Source organism: Panthera uncia, unplaced genomic scaffold (genome assembly GCF_023721935.1).
Source record: "Panthera uncia isolate 11264 unplaced genomic scaffold, Puncia_PCG_1.0 HiC_scaffold_432, whole genome shotgun sequence".
Taxonomy (NCBI): domain Eukaryota; kingdom Metazoa; phylum Chordata; class Mammalia; order Carnivora; family Felidae; genus Panthera; species Panthera uncia.
Window position 1 is genome coordinate 33,616 of NW_026059575.1, and position 13,822 is coordinate 47,437.

The following is a 13,822-nucleotide window of genomic DNA, read 5'->3' on the forward strand; positions in this document are numbered from 1 at the left end:
CGGGGGGGGGGGGGGGGGGGGGGGGGGGGGGGGGGGGGGGGTGGAGGTTTCTGAGAAGTGACATAGGCCAGGATGACTCAGAACCACCGCCTCCCAGCTCTCTGCTGGCAGCGGCTGGCGTAACCTTGGGGGCCGTGGGGAGGAGGAGAGGGAGGTGGGCAGTTTGCGGCCCCCACCCTGAAGCCTGGTCTTCATGGCATCCCCCCCCCAGCTCCAGAGACTCCCCTTGCAGGAAGGGCCTGGGGTGGCTTCCCAAGGGCAGCTGGGGAGTCCCCCCCACCCCTCCGCCCTGCAACTTCCTCCCTGGGGAGGGCGAACAGGAGGGCATGACTCTGTGCCAGGCGGGGAAACAGCCCTGGGAGCTCAGTCACTCCGCCCAGTGGCCCCCCCCACTCCTGACGCAGGCACCCTGGGGCGGATGTGAACCAAAGACACCCCTGGCCCCCCCACCTCCGCCAACCGCAGGCCCCCCATGAGCAGAGCTCAGTTCGGGAAATGGAGCTCAGCTCCCACCTGGCTCCCGGGATCCCAGCTCTGCACTGCCCCCCCCCCCCCCATGGCAGACCACCCAGCGCCAGGGCCCCTCCTCACTAGCTAGCTGCTGAGGACAGGATGCTACATGCCGGGGAGGGGGCGAGGGCCTCAGGGCAGGAGGAGGGAAGCCGCTGAGCAGGTTTCCTGCGGCCAGCCCAGCCCACCCCCTAGCTGGGGCGGGCAGCAGGTGGATGGCTGAGGCCTGTGTCACCCTCCTGGGAGGAGGGACCCGCCGCCAGAAAAATGAGGAAAGGAGGAGGTTAAAAAAAAAAAAAGAAAAGGCTGCAACAAAACCGGGAACCCGGGTGTGGGCCAGCCCCTGCCTCCCGCTTCACCTCCTGGCCAGTTACTAAATATTTTCCTAACATCCTGTCTAGGCTGCAGCCCTGGGGCTGGGTGCCCCCCTCCCCCTTTTGGGGCAGAGAACAAAGGCCAGAGGGAGGAGAGAGAGGAGTGACTCCGCACCCCTTACAATGGGGTCACAGAAGGCGGAAGGACTGTCACCAGGCTGGCCCTTCCAGGCCCCCCTCCCCGCAGAAATTTTACAAAGGTCACCCCAGGGAAACCGCAGTGGCTGCGGAGGGGGTGCTCCCCAGTGTGGGCCTGGGGACCCAGGCCCTGGTGTGGGAGCGTGGGCCAAGGTTACCCCCTCAGGCAGGCTTGTGAAAGCCCAGCCCCCTCCCCCATGGCAGCCACCGTGGGAGAGAAGGCCCTCAAGGTCAGGTGGTGAGTGCTGGGGGGGGGGGGGTGGGTAGGAAGGAGGAAGAGGAAGCTGGGTGACCAGGCTACACGGGCAGGAAAGCTGGGCGGCGCACCCCCTCCCTCCCCACAGGTCTCCAGGGAGCACAGACAGCCCCAGGCCCTCGCCCTGGGCTGGGAGGGACCGGCGAGGGTCTTACCTGTGTCTCAGTCAAGCTCTCCAGGGCCTGCATCACAGACTGCTCTGGCCTTGAGGCCTGCGACTGCAAACAGAGAAGCCGCTTTGAGCGTGCGCTTGGGTCAGAGGGCCCGGGCACCGGGGCAGGGGAGCCGCTTGCCGGCAGGGCCGCCCTGGCAGGGCGTGTGCTGGGAAGCGAGCTCTCAGGGGAGGGGGCTGCCCGCCTGTGCCAGAGCCTCCGGGGCACTGTGCCCCAGCCATTTACCATGAGGCCCGCCTCCACGGTGGGTACCAGCGTCAGCTTGCTGCCATCCCCCACGCCGAACTCCTGCAGCTTCCCCGAACTGAGCCGGCTGGGGGGAGGAAGGAAGAGGGTGAGGCCAGGAGACAAGGCAGGGACGCGGAAGCAGAGGCCGAGGGGGGAGGGCTGTGCTCCTGGGGGACGCAGGGGAGCCCTTCCCACCCCTGTCCCTTCCCGGCCTTCCACACCCGGGGCCTGAACCTCCCGGTGGGGTGGGGGGGAGGGGGGGCTGTCAGGCATCTGGCCCGGAGAGCCCCCAGGCAAGTGGCTCAAATCTCCTTCCCAGAAGCCCCAACTCTGTACTAGGGCACCACCTCTGCACCTCAACAAAGCACTTTTTCATCATCCGGGTGCCAGTGCGTCCTTGCCACCCTCTGCCACCCTCCCCTCACCCCAGGGTCGGCCCCAGCCAGTAATTCAGCTACACCGACCCGGGGCTCCTCTTTGTGGGCGCCACAGGGCTTAGCCTTTAGGGTCTTTTTGCGGGGCCGGGCTCCCCCTCCTCCCTCCCTCTCCCTGGCGCAGGCCGCCGCCGCTCAGACAAAGGAGACCCTCCCCCACCCGCCCCTCCCCCACTGGGGCCCCTCCGCTGGGGATGGACAGTGCGTGTCCCTGGAGGCCCGCGGGGGGAGTGCTCCCCGGTCTGGAGGCGATTTAAATACCAGGGGGGAGGGGGAGGCTGCGGGAGTGCTCGGTGGTTAGAACAAAGGGGGGTAGAGAGACGCAAGTGGGGGAAGAACACAGCCAGACGTGGAGGGGGGCACCGAGCAGATGCGGAAGCCAGCCGGAACGCAGGCAGAGAGGGAGGTGGCCGCGCTTCCCACCCCCGCAGCCGGGACCCCCACACTGACCCGGGACTGCTGCCTTCCCGGGAGGGGGGAGGGCCGCCCTCGCAGCCGCCTTTGTGCAGCGACCCCAGGCGGGGGAGGGGGCCGAGGCAGGCAAGGCCGAGCAGAGGGCGCCCGAGAGCGCGCGGCGCGCCCCCGCCCCCCGTCTGGCCGCCCCCTTCCTTCCCCGTGCGGCGCGCTCTTTGTTCCCGCCCGGGGGCCGGGGCCCGAGGGGGCGGCGGGCCCGGGGGCGGCGCGCGGTACCTACGTGTCTTTGTGGAGCAGTGCCAGGCGCTCCTTGGGCACTTTGAGCCTCTGGGACAGCCGCTTGCGCAGCCCCTCCACCGTTTCGTCCGGGGGCACCGACAGCTCGTAGCGGGTGCCCGTCGTGCTGTGAATGGCCAGGCTCATGGGAGCCGCCTCGGCCGCCGGGCCCAGCTCGCAGGCGCCGCCGGGGGCCCCGCGCCGGCAGCTCCGGGCGCCGCCGGGCTGCGGCTCCATCCCCGGCCCGCGCTGGAGGGATGGGGTCCGCGGGGCGCCGCCAATCCTCGCCGCGCCTCCGGGCAGTGCTGGGGGGCTCCCCGAACCGGGGTCCTCGGGGTTCCTAGGGACAGCGCGCGTCCCCTTCGAGAAAGTCCCAGGAGCGGAAGGTGAAATCAGGAATCAAAATCCAAGCAGCGCTCCGAGGTCGCGTTGGCTCGTCGGGGCGCCTTCCGGGGGTGGGGACTGCACTCGCGGCTCCTTTCAAGGACAGTGGGCGCGGAGGAGGGTCCGGAGAGGGGGGTGCCGCTCGGGCTTCCGCGCTCGGTGCCGTCCGCCGCTCGGGCCGCGCTTCCCCGCGCGTCCCCTCCCTTAGCAACAGCCGCCGCCGCCGCCGCCGCCGCTTGGAAGATCTGGGGGTGAAAGTAACAAGAAAAAAAAGTTATAATGTATCAACGTTCCAAGGGGCGGGGCTGCCGCCCCCTCCCATTCACTACTTACTCCGCCGGCCCAGCGCGGGCCAATCGTCGCGCGCCGAACGCCCAGTCGGCCGCACGGGCGGGCCAATAGGAACCGCCGCGGCGCTGCCCCACGTGGCCGCGCGGGCCCGCCCCTCGCTCCGCCCCCGGCCCGGCGGCCAAGGGGAGCGCGGCGGGGGCGGGACTGGCGCCGCTCCGGCCCGCCCCCGCGCCCCACCCGCCCGCGCCGGGGGCCATTCATACGGCCCGCAACAAAGGGCAGGCGGCCGGAGGGAGACGGGGGAGGGGGACGGCCCGCAGGGTCCGGGCCCGGAGCCGCGCGGCGTGGGGGCGGGCACTGTCCCTGCGCCGGGAGGGGCAGGAAGCCGGGGGACACCCCCCCCCCCACCGTGTCTGTCCGGGAAGCCGCCGCGAGCGGAAGCGGGAGGCGATCCCCACGCTTCGTGGCCGGGCGGCTCTCGGGAGGTTCGGACGGCGGGCGTCCCCCACCTGTGGGGCGTGAGGTCCCGGCGAGGAGTGGGGCTGCGGGCGGGGCCTGCACCCTGGTGACGTGGGCCAGTGCCGGGAGGGCCCCTCCCGCGCCGGTACCACCTCGCGTCCCACCCCTGTCCCGCGGGCCGGGCCCGCTTCCCGAGTCGCGCCCGCCCGAGCCGTGACGTGACGCGGCGTCCCCGGCTGCGCCCGCGCGCGCCGCTTGGGGCTGCGGTGAGTCAGCAGCGCCGGCGCGCCCCCTGCCGGCCCCGCCCGGGAGCGCTGCCGGGAGTCCTGGGGAGGGGGCGCTGAAGCTGCCCTGGGGCCGGGAAGAGGCCGACGGCACTGCCGGCGAGCGGGGAGCTTCGCTAGGGGCTTGAAGCCTCTAAGGAAGGAGACTGGGGCCACACAACTGAAGAAACTCAGGCCGAACAGCAATTTGCTCAAGGTCACTCGCGGGGTAGGAAGAGTGCCCGGGAGGCGGGGCGGGGGCTGAGGTCCTGCCTGGGCGGTGCTGCTTGCGCCGAGCCCCTCCCATCCCACGACCCGAGGGGCTTGCCAGGGCTAGAGACACCCCGAACCCTGTCTGCCCACAGAACAAAGAAAAGTGGGACACCTTTAATAAAAGGCCTGAAGTGGGGACCCTCCTACTCGTCCCGTGAGGTCCCACCCCGCACTCACCAGGCGCCGCCAGTCCGAGGTCCCAACCGTCCTGAGCTTACCCACGTCCGGGACTAGAGCGCGGTGGCGGGGCAGGTCTGGGACCGAGCGGGCGGCCCCCAAGCCTTTATCCGCACCGCCTTCCCTCGGGGTGGAGTTTGGGCGGGCAGGGGGCGGAGGGCCGGGCGGCCAGTGACGCAGGCGGGCCCCCGCCCCTGCCTGCAGGCCAGGGCCCTGGGGCGCCTTGGGGCCTGGCTCCCCACCCCTTAAGCCTCGCTGCGTCGGGGGGGGGGGGGGGGGGGGGCCCCCCCCCCCTTGAGCCCCGGGGGGGGGGGGGGGGGGGGGGGAGGGCTCTCCATGCATACTGTAGACCCTGGGGTCGGAGTCGGCTCAGCCGACCAGTAGTGTCCCCAAGACGAGGTTTCGGGGTGCGCGAACTGACTCCCGCCCCGCCCCCTTTCCTGCCGCCCCAGGCCGGGTGCTTCCGCCTGGGGGCGCCCGAGTAGGGGAGCGTGAGCGGAGGGGGCCCTGAGTCAGTGGCCACGATCCAGGAAAACAGGCCGGAGTCACCTGCCTGTTGTGGGGGTGCCCCAGCCAGCTGCCCAACTGCCTGGCCGCCTGCATCCCTTAACGGTGACCTCAGACGGCATTTATGGAGCGATTAACCTGCGCCAGGCCTGCCAGTGCAGCCAGGCACCACCCGCCGCGCCATGACCTTTCTGAGCCTGTTTCTGTAGCTTGGCTATAGAGTGATCGGAGAATCCCGCGCGGGACTCTCTGGAGCCCCGGGGGTGTTGGGGCGGGCAGGACCACCCTACCCATCTCACAGAGCAGTTAACTGACACCACACGGTAGCAGATGAAAATGTGTTATGCCCTGTTTCCCCCAGCATGCTACTCTGGGTAGGGACGGTTTTGAGGATGACCATGATTGGCGTGGGGCCTTCTCAGCCCTTCTGCTCCCTCTGCCCAGAGGGGGACCTCAGGACCTACTGCCCTACCCCCTGTCCATTTATCTGGTGTCTCACTTTATCTGGCCTGACCACCTCCACCCCACCCTAGTCGTGGGCACCCCTCCCGGGGCTGTGTGCTTTTCCAGGTCTCCATCCTGCTCCCACCCAAAACTCCTGCAGCCTCTGCCCCCCTCCCCCAGTCACACCCACACAGGACACCCCGCCCCTTAGGGTCAGGGCTGGGCTGTAGGGAGAGGCTGAGCCAGCCCTTGGAAGGGGTCACTGAGGGGCTGGGGTTGAGCTCTGCGCCCCCGCAGGTGGGACTCCGGCTGGAGGCAGTGCTGGAGACGGGAGAGGGGATCGTGGGGCCACAAGCGAGGGCCTTGCAGGGGCCAGACGGCCAGGCGGGCACCCCACCAGGCAGGGGGGGCCCAGGGAGTGGCGGACTTGAAGCTGGATCATCTCGACGCTGGAGGGGCTGCAGGTGGAGTGAGTGGCGGGTCAGGGCTCCGCGGCTCAGGCGGGCAAGGCTGTGGTCTCGGGGCGCGGAGACCTAGTCCGTCAGGTTGCCGAGGGACTGGGTGGTCCTCCTGGAATTGGGGCCCCGAAGGTCACGCACTTTGGAGGTGGGGTACTGCTCTCAGGAAGGGACCACGGCCCCAGCCTGCCTCTACAGGTCCCACCTAATAAACACACTAAGCCCATCCGCTTCCTACTTCCTTTCCTCTTCAGAGCATCCTCGTGCTCCAGATGGTTCCTGGGTGTGAGCACACACCAAGTGCGAGCGGACCTCCTTCCTGGGAGAGGAACGGACCCTTACGGGAGCCTGACCTCGAGGAAAGGACCCCTGGCTCCTGGTCACAGGGCCCACTCCACTCCACCCCAGGGCAAGGCCGGGGACAACACAGGCTGTTCCCGTAGGCCCACAGCAGGCAGAGGCATCCGGAAGGTTCCAAAGCTCGCACTTCCCCCAGAGGCCCTGCACAGTGCTGAGGGGCCTTAACCTACATCCGAGACTGCCCCCCCTTCCACCCCCCCCCCCCCCCCCCAGAGGCTGAGATCTCTTAGGGCACAGAGAGGTACGGATAGGAGGATCCCCGGTGTGGGTGGTGCCGGTCCGGCGGCCTGGTGAAGGTGCTGCTGTCTTGGTGGTGTCGCTGTACCCTCTCACCACCTCCTGGAGCCCCCACGGTGTCCTTGGTCTTATTTATAGCTCCCAGGGCCTGGCCAGGAACCCTAGAACCTAGACTCCAAAACGCTCCAAAACGGGGGACAGGGAGAAGTGATCCCATGGCTGTCGCAGCGTCCTCTGGGCTGGGGGTTCCTGAAGTGGGGGCCAGCTGCTTGGGCCTACCAGCCTGAGGAGGGGGACCCAGCTAGGAGCCCTCCACAGCTGCCAGCTAGTCTGGAGGGCCCCACAAGCATGGCTCCACTACCTGGAGCCTCCAATACAGCCACGGGACAGTCACTCGCACGGGACAGTGACACACGAGCACAGAGCCCATCTGTGCTGACAACATGCCTGGGGGTGGCCTCCCCGTCACCTCCAGGCTGCCAATGACACACGGGGAGGCCCGGACTCTCCTGCACACTCACGCCCCTGGAATCCCCTTGCCCACCCTGCTGAGGCCCGGGGCTGAGGAAGGAGAAAAATGAGACCCCTGCCCCAAAGTCTCCCGCGGGCCACCTGGAGCCAGCGTCTGGGCCACCCCCACGGTTGCAAAAGGGAAGGAATGGAGCAGCTGCCCGGTGCCAGGGCTGCCCCCGCCCGGCTGCCCCACCCCATCTGGGGCCAGCCCAGGGGCCCGGATGCCACAGAGGTGCCAACACCACCGAGGAGGAGGGCGCAAGGCCAGCCCAGGCCACCCACAGGCCGGGTGAGCAGAGGGCTGGGCCTCTGTGGGAGCAGGCAGGGCACGCCTCTTCCCAGCGTGGCTGGGGCGGGCCGGGGAGCCCACAGGGCAGCCTGAAACCTGGCAGGGCCCCAGGGGGCTGTCCAGCAGCCCAGGCCCAGCCCAGGAACAGCGGCCACGCCCCCGCCTCCTGTGTCCCCAGGCCCCGCTGGCAACTTTGCCCACACCCGCCCTCCTGGGATGATGGCAAACGCCCTGCCCACCACCCACCCTGGTTTCACTGAGTAAGCTCCCCGCTCCTCGGTTTACTCCAGACCCTCAAGGATCTCTTGGGCCACAGCTTCGACACCCTGGAGGCCGAGGCTGGTACTGAACGTCTCGTCACACTGGGGGGACAGGAGCACTGCGGGAAAGGCCAGGCAAGGTCCTGAAGCCACAGGCCCAGGCAGGAGACAAAACCAGCATACACGAGTCAGGTCCCTGGTTTTTAATGGGGGGCTCAAGCTGGGAGCGGGCTGTCCCAGGGGCAGGACTAGGAGCTGAGGGCTCCACAGCACAGTCTACAAGGTTAGAGAGAAAGTGGGTGGCACGTCGGGTTGGGGCGGGGGGAGCGGCTGGGAGGGTGAGACGCAGAGCGGGGTCTCAGCCGAGCCCCCCTTCGCTAGGAGGCCTGACAGTGCGCTGCCCCCTGGCGGCCTCTTGGCGAGACGGCTCCCTCCACCCAAGAATCCCCCAGGTGGCTCCAGGCCCCTCTCTCCCCACTTCCCCACCCCCAATCAGACGACCCGCGCGAGCTGGTTCAGCCTGCCCGGGACATCCCCGGTCCGCTCCTGGGCCTCGGTTTCCCCGCTGGCAAGGGCCGCGGACCGCCTACTCGAGAGCTTTCACCAGGGCCTCGTTGGCCTCGATGCGGATTTGGATCTCGGCCCTGGAGGCCTCGTCTGCTGCCCCTGACAGCTCGGACTGCGCCTTCTCCAGGTTCACCTTGGCGGCCTGCAGGAAGTGGGTAGCAGGTGAGAGCCAAGCAGCGACCCCGCCTGGTGCCCCCGGCTCAGATGTGGCCTCCTGGGTCCATCAGCTTCCCCTGGAACACTCACCCCCACGTCCAGCATGTCCAAGGTCACGGCCTCTTCAGCCAACAACTGCACTGAGGAATCAGCGTTCACTGTGACGGAGCCGCTACTCACTACGGGAGAAGACAGACGTGAGGGGTCCGCGTTCAGGTGCGGGGGACCCCGTCGGCCAGAGCCACAGAAGCGGCTCCAGAGCGGTCTAGCACGGGAGACAGGCAGATGCCCACAGGGCCCATGGTCGCCCACTGGCACCTGCACACGGGGAGCAGGGCCTCCTTCCTTCACCCACCAGCTCCAGCCCATCAGCTGAGCCAGGGTCAGGGGTGAGCGGGGCGCTGGGTCTGCATCTCGGCTGTACCTCAGGGTTGTGCTGCTGTACGCTCTCCTTAGGACCCAGTACCCGCCCCCCCCCCCGCCCCCGCCCTCTCCATCGGCTCCTCTGCGACAGGACTGGGCTTCCTTCTCAGACGCCCGGCGACCACCGAGACCCTGACCCACCACAAGCTACTGGAGGCACGGGTTGGTCTCTCTCGTGGGCTCTGCTTCTGTCCACACGGAGAAGCGAGACACTTGGGCCTGTTGAAGCACGTGGCCCCGCCCAGCCCCGTCCCGGTGCACGCACCAAAGTATTTGGAGGTGGTGCCGTCCTCCGCGTGGACAACCACCAGCCCCGGCCGCAGGACCTGCAAGGTGGGTACGTGGGCCGCCAGGATGCCAAAGGCTCCCGTCTGCGTGGGAACGTCCACTTGCCGGACGTTGGCACCATTGAAAAATACCTGAAAGAACACACGGGGAATCCCTGCAGGCCAGTCCTCCCCGCCCGGATCTCAGTCTGCCCTGCAGTGAAACGGCCCAAGGCAAGACCCAACGGTGACAGAACACACACGGGAGCAGCCACGAGGACGCGCATACTTGTTTTGGATCTCTAGCAGCATCTTAGTGCACAGAAGATAAAATCCAGACGGAGCCCGTCCCCACAGAAACGCTCCAAGAGCACGAGAAGCGCGCCAACCCAGGAAGACACAAGACAACAAGTGTCTGAGGCTCGGGGTTCTGCGGGACGGGGCGAACGGTGAGGTCCAGCCCTGGGGCGTTGGATTCCAGGTGGATGGCTCGGGAACTCGGAGAGCTTTATGGGGCTCGGATTCCACACCACTTGGAAAGGCGTAGGGCGCGGGTCAACGACACAGGGGTTGGGGGTGGCTCTCGGAGGGACACAGGTGGAGGGGGCATCGGTCCGGGGTCCTGGAGGGGGAGTTAGGGATCTCCGAGACTCGGAGGCTGGGGATCCCGGAGTCCTGAGCACACTGGGGCGCTGACGCGGATCCGGAGCAGGAGGCGGTGGCCTGGGGATGGATTTCGGACCACACGGGGGAGGGGGCACAGGGAGCGGGATAAATGAGGGTCGACAACCCAAAGGATGGAGGTCTCCGATTGCGGACCACAGCGGGTCCCGACTGGAGGCGGTGATCAAGGAGGGGTCCCGAGCCCGACCGGAGTCCGAACCTGCGTGGGTGAGGCGAAGGTGAAGGACATCTGGCCCGGGCCCGCAGCCGGGGCCGGCGCAGCCGCAGCCTCAGCGTAGGCGCGGGCCTGACGGACGAGGCAGTGCAGGCCGGGACGGCGCAGGACCGCGACGGGCAGCATGGCGACGGCGGCGAACGGACTCTGGCCGAAAGCGGGCAACCAGGAGGACGAGGAGGACGACGCGCAGAGACGTCTGGGAAGAGGAGTCCGGGCGAAGGCGCACGCGCGAACTACGACCCCCAGCAAACCGCAGGCGACTTTAACAACGACGCGCCGAGCTCCGCGCATAGCATGCTGGGGGTTGTAGTTGCCTTCCAGTCCCAGGAGCCTGCCGGTGGTAAGGGGGGGGGGGGGGGGACGGGGGAGGACCGGAAGCCTGCGCGGAACAGGAGTCACTTGCATTCAAGATTTGGGGGGACGCTCGTCGGATGCCAGGCGCTAGAGAGCCATCAAGGGAAATACCAAGATTCCGGCTCTGGTTTGGGGTGGTGGGGACGTTTAACACTCAGTGTAACGAATACGCAAATCATACAGCATGTTAGAAGTTAACAAATAACTAAACAAGAAAAACGGGCGCCTGGCTGGCCCAGTCTGAAGAGCATGCAACTCTTGATCTCAGGGTTGTGAGTTCAAACCCCATGTTGGGTGCAGAGATGACTTAAAAATAAACTCCAAAAAAAAAAAAGGAAAAAGAAAAGCAGAAGGCGGGGGGGAACGCGGGAGCGGGCAGCCAGCGGACTGTCAGAGACGCAGACGTTGTGGGGACGGCCAGCCGGCGCGGCTCGAATACAATCCCCAAGGACGCCAGCAGAGGGCGCCCCGCGACCGGAGATGCGCTCGCCCCAGCCCCGCCCGGCCACCGCCCCCGCGCGCCGGTGACGCACGGACGCGTGCGCGGGCGGCCCGGGGCTCTGCTGATGTCACCGCGGCTCGCGCAGCCTCGCTCACGGCGTTGACGTCACCACTCCGCCCCCGCGCACACGCAGGTGGCGCCCCAGGCCAGGCCCCCAGGCCCACATCTTGGTCTGAGGGAAAACGCGGAGTGCGGGATGCACGGGCCTGGGGCCCACGCCGGGAAGCGACTTGGCTCCCGAGCGAGGTATGCAGGCTGCAGCGGTGGTGTCGCACCTGGACGGGGTCGTTGCGTCAAGGTGTTGCTCCATTGGCTCCCCAACCCCAGGGGCTGTCCGCGCCCTGGCTCCCTGCCTTCCAGCGCCTCGGCCGCCTGTGGCCTGCAAACGAGGGAGGACCCAGGCCTCGTGCCCAAGCCCCCGTCCCCTCTGGGCCAGCGCCGTGAGGGACATCCTGGCGCTGTGTGTGTGTGTGTGTGTGTGTGTGTGTGTGCAGACGGAAGCCCTACTCGCGTTTCTAGGGGTGCATCCTGTGTTCAGCCCAACTTTTCCCAGAGCTCTGGCCCCCACATGGAGGCAAGCCCAATCTGCCTAATCATTCGGCTCCTGGAACCCATCCATTGGACAATTTCTGTCCAGTTTCTACTCCAGGGTGGCCAATGGGTAAAGGCACCACCTGCTACTCGAGTCCCCAACCCAGCGTGATTCTGGAAATCTCCAGTGGACCCATCGGCAGGACCTGTCCACTCAGTTGGGCTACTATGGCCACAATCACTGGTTTGCATGGCCCCAGCCTCCTCCCCTGTCCTTTCCTCGCTGCAGGTGCCTTCACACACAGCCAGAGGTACCAGGTCATTCTCCTGCTGGGAACCACAAGATGGCTTTCCTTGTTCCTTCCAACACATGTTGAGCTACAAACAGTGTTTCTTACCTCAGGTCCTTTGCACATTCAGCTCCCACTCGCTTAAGCCAGCTTTGCTGAGTATTTACCCACTTAACAAGCACATTCTTGTCTCCAGTGTGCAAGCCCCTGGGGACCCAGCGCTTGACTTGGAACTCACCCCTGTAGTGGGGGAAGGGGTGAGGAGCGACACAATACACTGGAGCAAATAACAGACAACACGAGGACCGTGGAAAGAAGCAGGGGACTGAAACGTGGGGTGTGAGTTGCTGTGTTACCAAAGGTAGCCATGAAGAGATGTAACGGGACCTGGCCATTTGGGAGAGAGTTGAAGGAGGCCAAGGAGTGAATCTTGAAGCTGAGTGGAGAAAGAGCCGGACAGGCCCAGCACCTGCAAGTGCAAAGGCCCTGAGGTTCGACTGGCAGTGTCAGTTTTCACTGGAGAAAGAGGTGCCATTGTGGGGTGCTGAGCGTAGGGCCAGGTGGGCTGGGCTAGGACCCAGGCCAGGCCAGTGCAGGCTGGTGTCCTAAGCATCTAGAAGGATGAAGCACTATTCTCTGAGGAGAAGGGGGAGCAGCTTTGGGATTCACCAGACATGGAGTTTCTGCCAGAGTAGTTCTGATGTCACCCCGGGGCTGCGAAGGCCCTGGTGGCACTCAGCACAGATTATAGTGACTACCTTGGCCCATTGCTCGTCCCCACAGGCAGAGCGCCCGGTGAACCTGGCAATGTCTGCAGCACATTGGGGGAGAAAGTGGGGGGGCATGTGTCCAACACCGCCTAGACTGCATCCTGGGGGCCCCCAAGTTGGGGGAGGCGAAGGAGGGGAAGCCGACGCACCAGTCTCCTCCCCTACGTTCCCGGCCCCCGGTCCCTCGGACCCTGGCGAGGGTCCGGAGCAGTGCCGCAGGGGAGGGGGTGGAGACTCAGCGGCCGCGGGAGAGGGAGGCTCGGAGTGGGGAGGGGGCGTCCGGGAGCGCAGGCTCCGCCCCCCACTCCCGCCGGAAGGGAAGGGGAGGCGGTGGCCGGCGCGCTGCGAGCCAGACGCGGCAGCGAGCGCGGCGGGGGCGGTCTGCCCGGGACCGGGTGGCACCCAGCGGGTCGGAGCGGGCTCGCCGCCAACGCGGTCACGTGCGCGGTCCCTCCTCTTGCGCCCTGCCTCCCCCGCGCGCCGCGCTCTCCATTCATAAATTCTCCGCCTGCTCCGCGGCCACCGGGCACCGGAGCCCGCCGGGAACGCCGCGCAGCCGCCCGCCCGCCCGCCCCCCATGGGCCGCGCGCCCCGGCGCTGAGGTAGGCGCGGCGGGCCCGGGGATACGCCGAGGCGGGCGGGGGCAGGCGGGGGGGCCGTGCGGCCCGCGATCGCCGCCGGCTCCGGGGCCCGACCTGGCTCCGGACCACCGGCCCTTCCCGCGAGGCGGCGAGACCGGAGGGAGGGGGTGGGAGTGGGGGGCTGGGGCGGGCGTGGGGGAGGCAACCTGCATCCCCCGTCGTGGCCTGGAAAGGAACATTCCCCCGCCCACGCCCTCCCCCGGCCTCAGTTTCCCCTGTGAGATCCAGCGAGGGTGATGGCGTCTGCGTCTCCAGTCTCCGGGATTAGCCCGAAGCGGGGATGCGCCCGGAGTCTGGCTTCCTGCCTCTCCTCCAGGGCTCGCCGTGCTCGTCCCCGGGGTCGGCCGGGGGCGCGGGGATGGGCGCGGTGGCGAGCGAGCTCGGGGAGGCCCGGCTGGACCTCAGGGGCGGGCCCGTGGGGAGCGTCCGCCCTCGGCTCCGGTCCCCGCCTACCCCCGCGAGTCCACCTCTCTTCCCCTTCGGCCTCCTGCCATCTTTTCTGGTCTCCTGTCACGGTCCCTGCGCTCCTGCCCCCTCCCCCTACAGCCGGAACTCATTTCCCGACCTACTTATGCGCGCCCCCTCCCCCAGAGGATACCCGGGAGCCGGGCCGTTCTCGGACCGCGGCTCTGAGAACACCTGGGTTTCGCCAGTGCCCACCGCCCCCCGTCTCTGGGCCTCTTTACCCCGCTGTCGAGTGGGG

At 67.7% G+C, this 13,822-nt stretch overlaps 2 protein-coding genes across 5 annotated transcripts in view; both read right to left on the reverse strand.

The window, feature by feature from the left end:
- The window catches only part of LOC125918092 (midnolin), a 7,756-nt gene extending 3,010 nt beyond the window's left edge, over nt 1–4,746 (reverse strand). For all 4 annotated transcript variants that reach the window (XM_049624140.1, XM_049624139.1, XM_049624138.1 and 1 more), the window contains exons 1-4: nt 4,651–4,746; nt 2,808–3,432; nt 1,677–1,764; nt 1,434–1,496 (exon numbers count right to left, since the gene is read on the reverse strand). In XM_049624140.1, the coding sequence (XP_049480097.1) occupies nt 1,434–1,496; nt 1,677–1,764; nt 2,808–3,040 (384 nt within the window). In that variant the 5' untranslated portion in view covers nt 3,041–3,432; nt 4,651–4,746. The remainder of the gene's footprint in view (nt 1–1,433; nt 1,497–1,676; nt 1,765–2,807; nt 3,433–4,650) is intronic.
- A 3,160-nt stretch (nt 4,747–7,906) lies between these two features.
- LOC125918087 (ATP synthase subunit delta, mitochondrial) lies at nt 7,907–10,266 on the reverse strand. The gene is made up of 4 exons (XM_049624131.1): nt 10,014–10,266; nt 9,130–9,283; nt 8,532–8,620; nt 7,907–8,427 (listed from the first exon to the last, which is right to left on the reverse strand). Exons 1-4 carry the CDS (start codon nt 10,152–10,154, stop codon nt 8,305–8,307), a joined length of 507 nt encoding a protein of 168 aa, XP_049480088.1. The 5' UTR covers nt 10,155–10,266; the 3' UTR covers nt 7,907–8,304.
- Nucleotides 10,267–13,822: the final 3,556 nt, after the last annotated feature.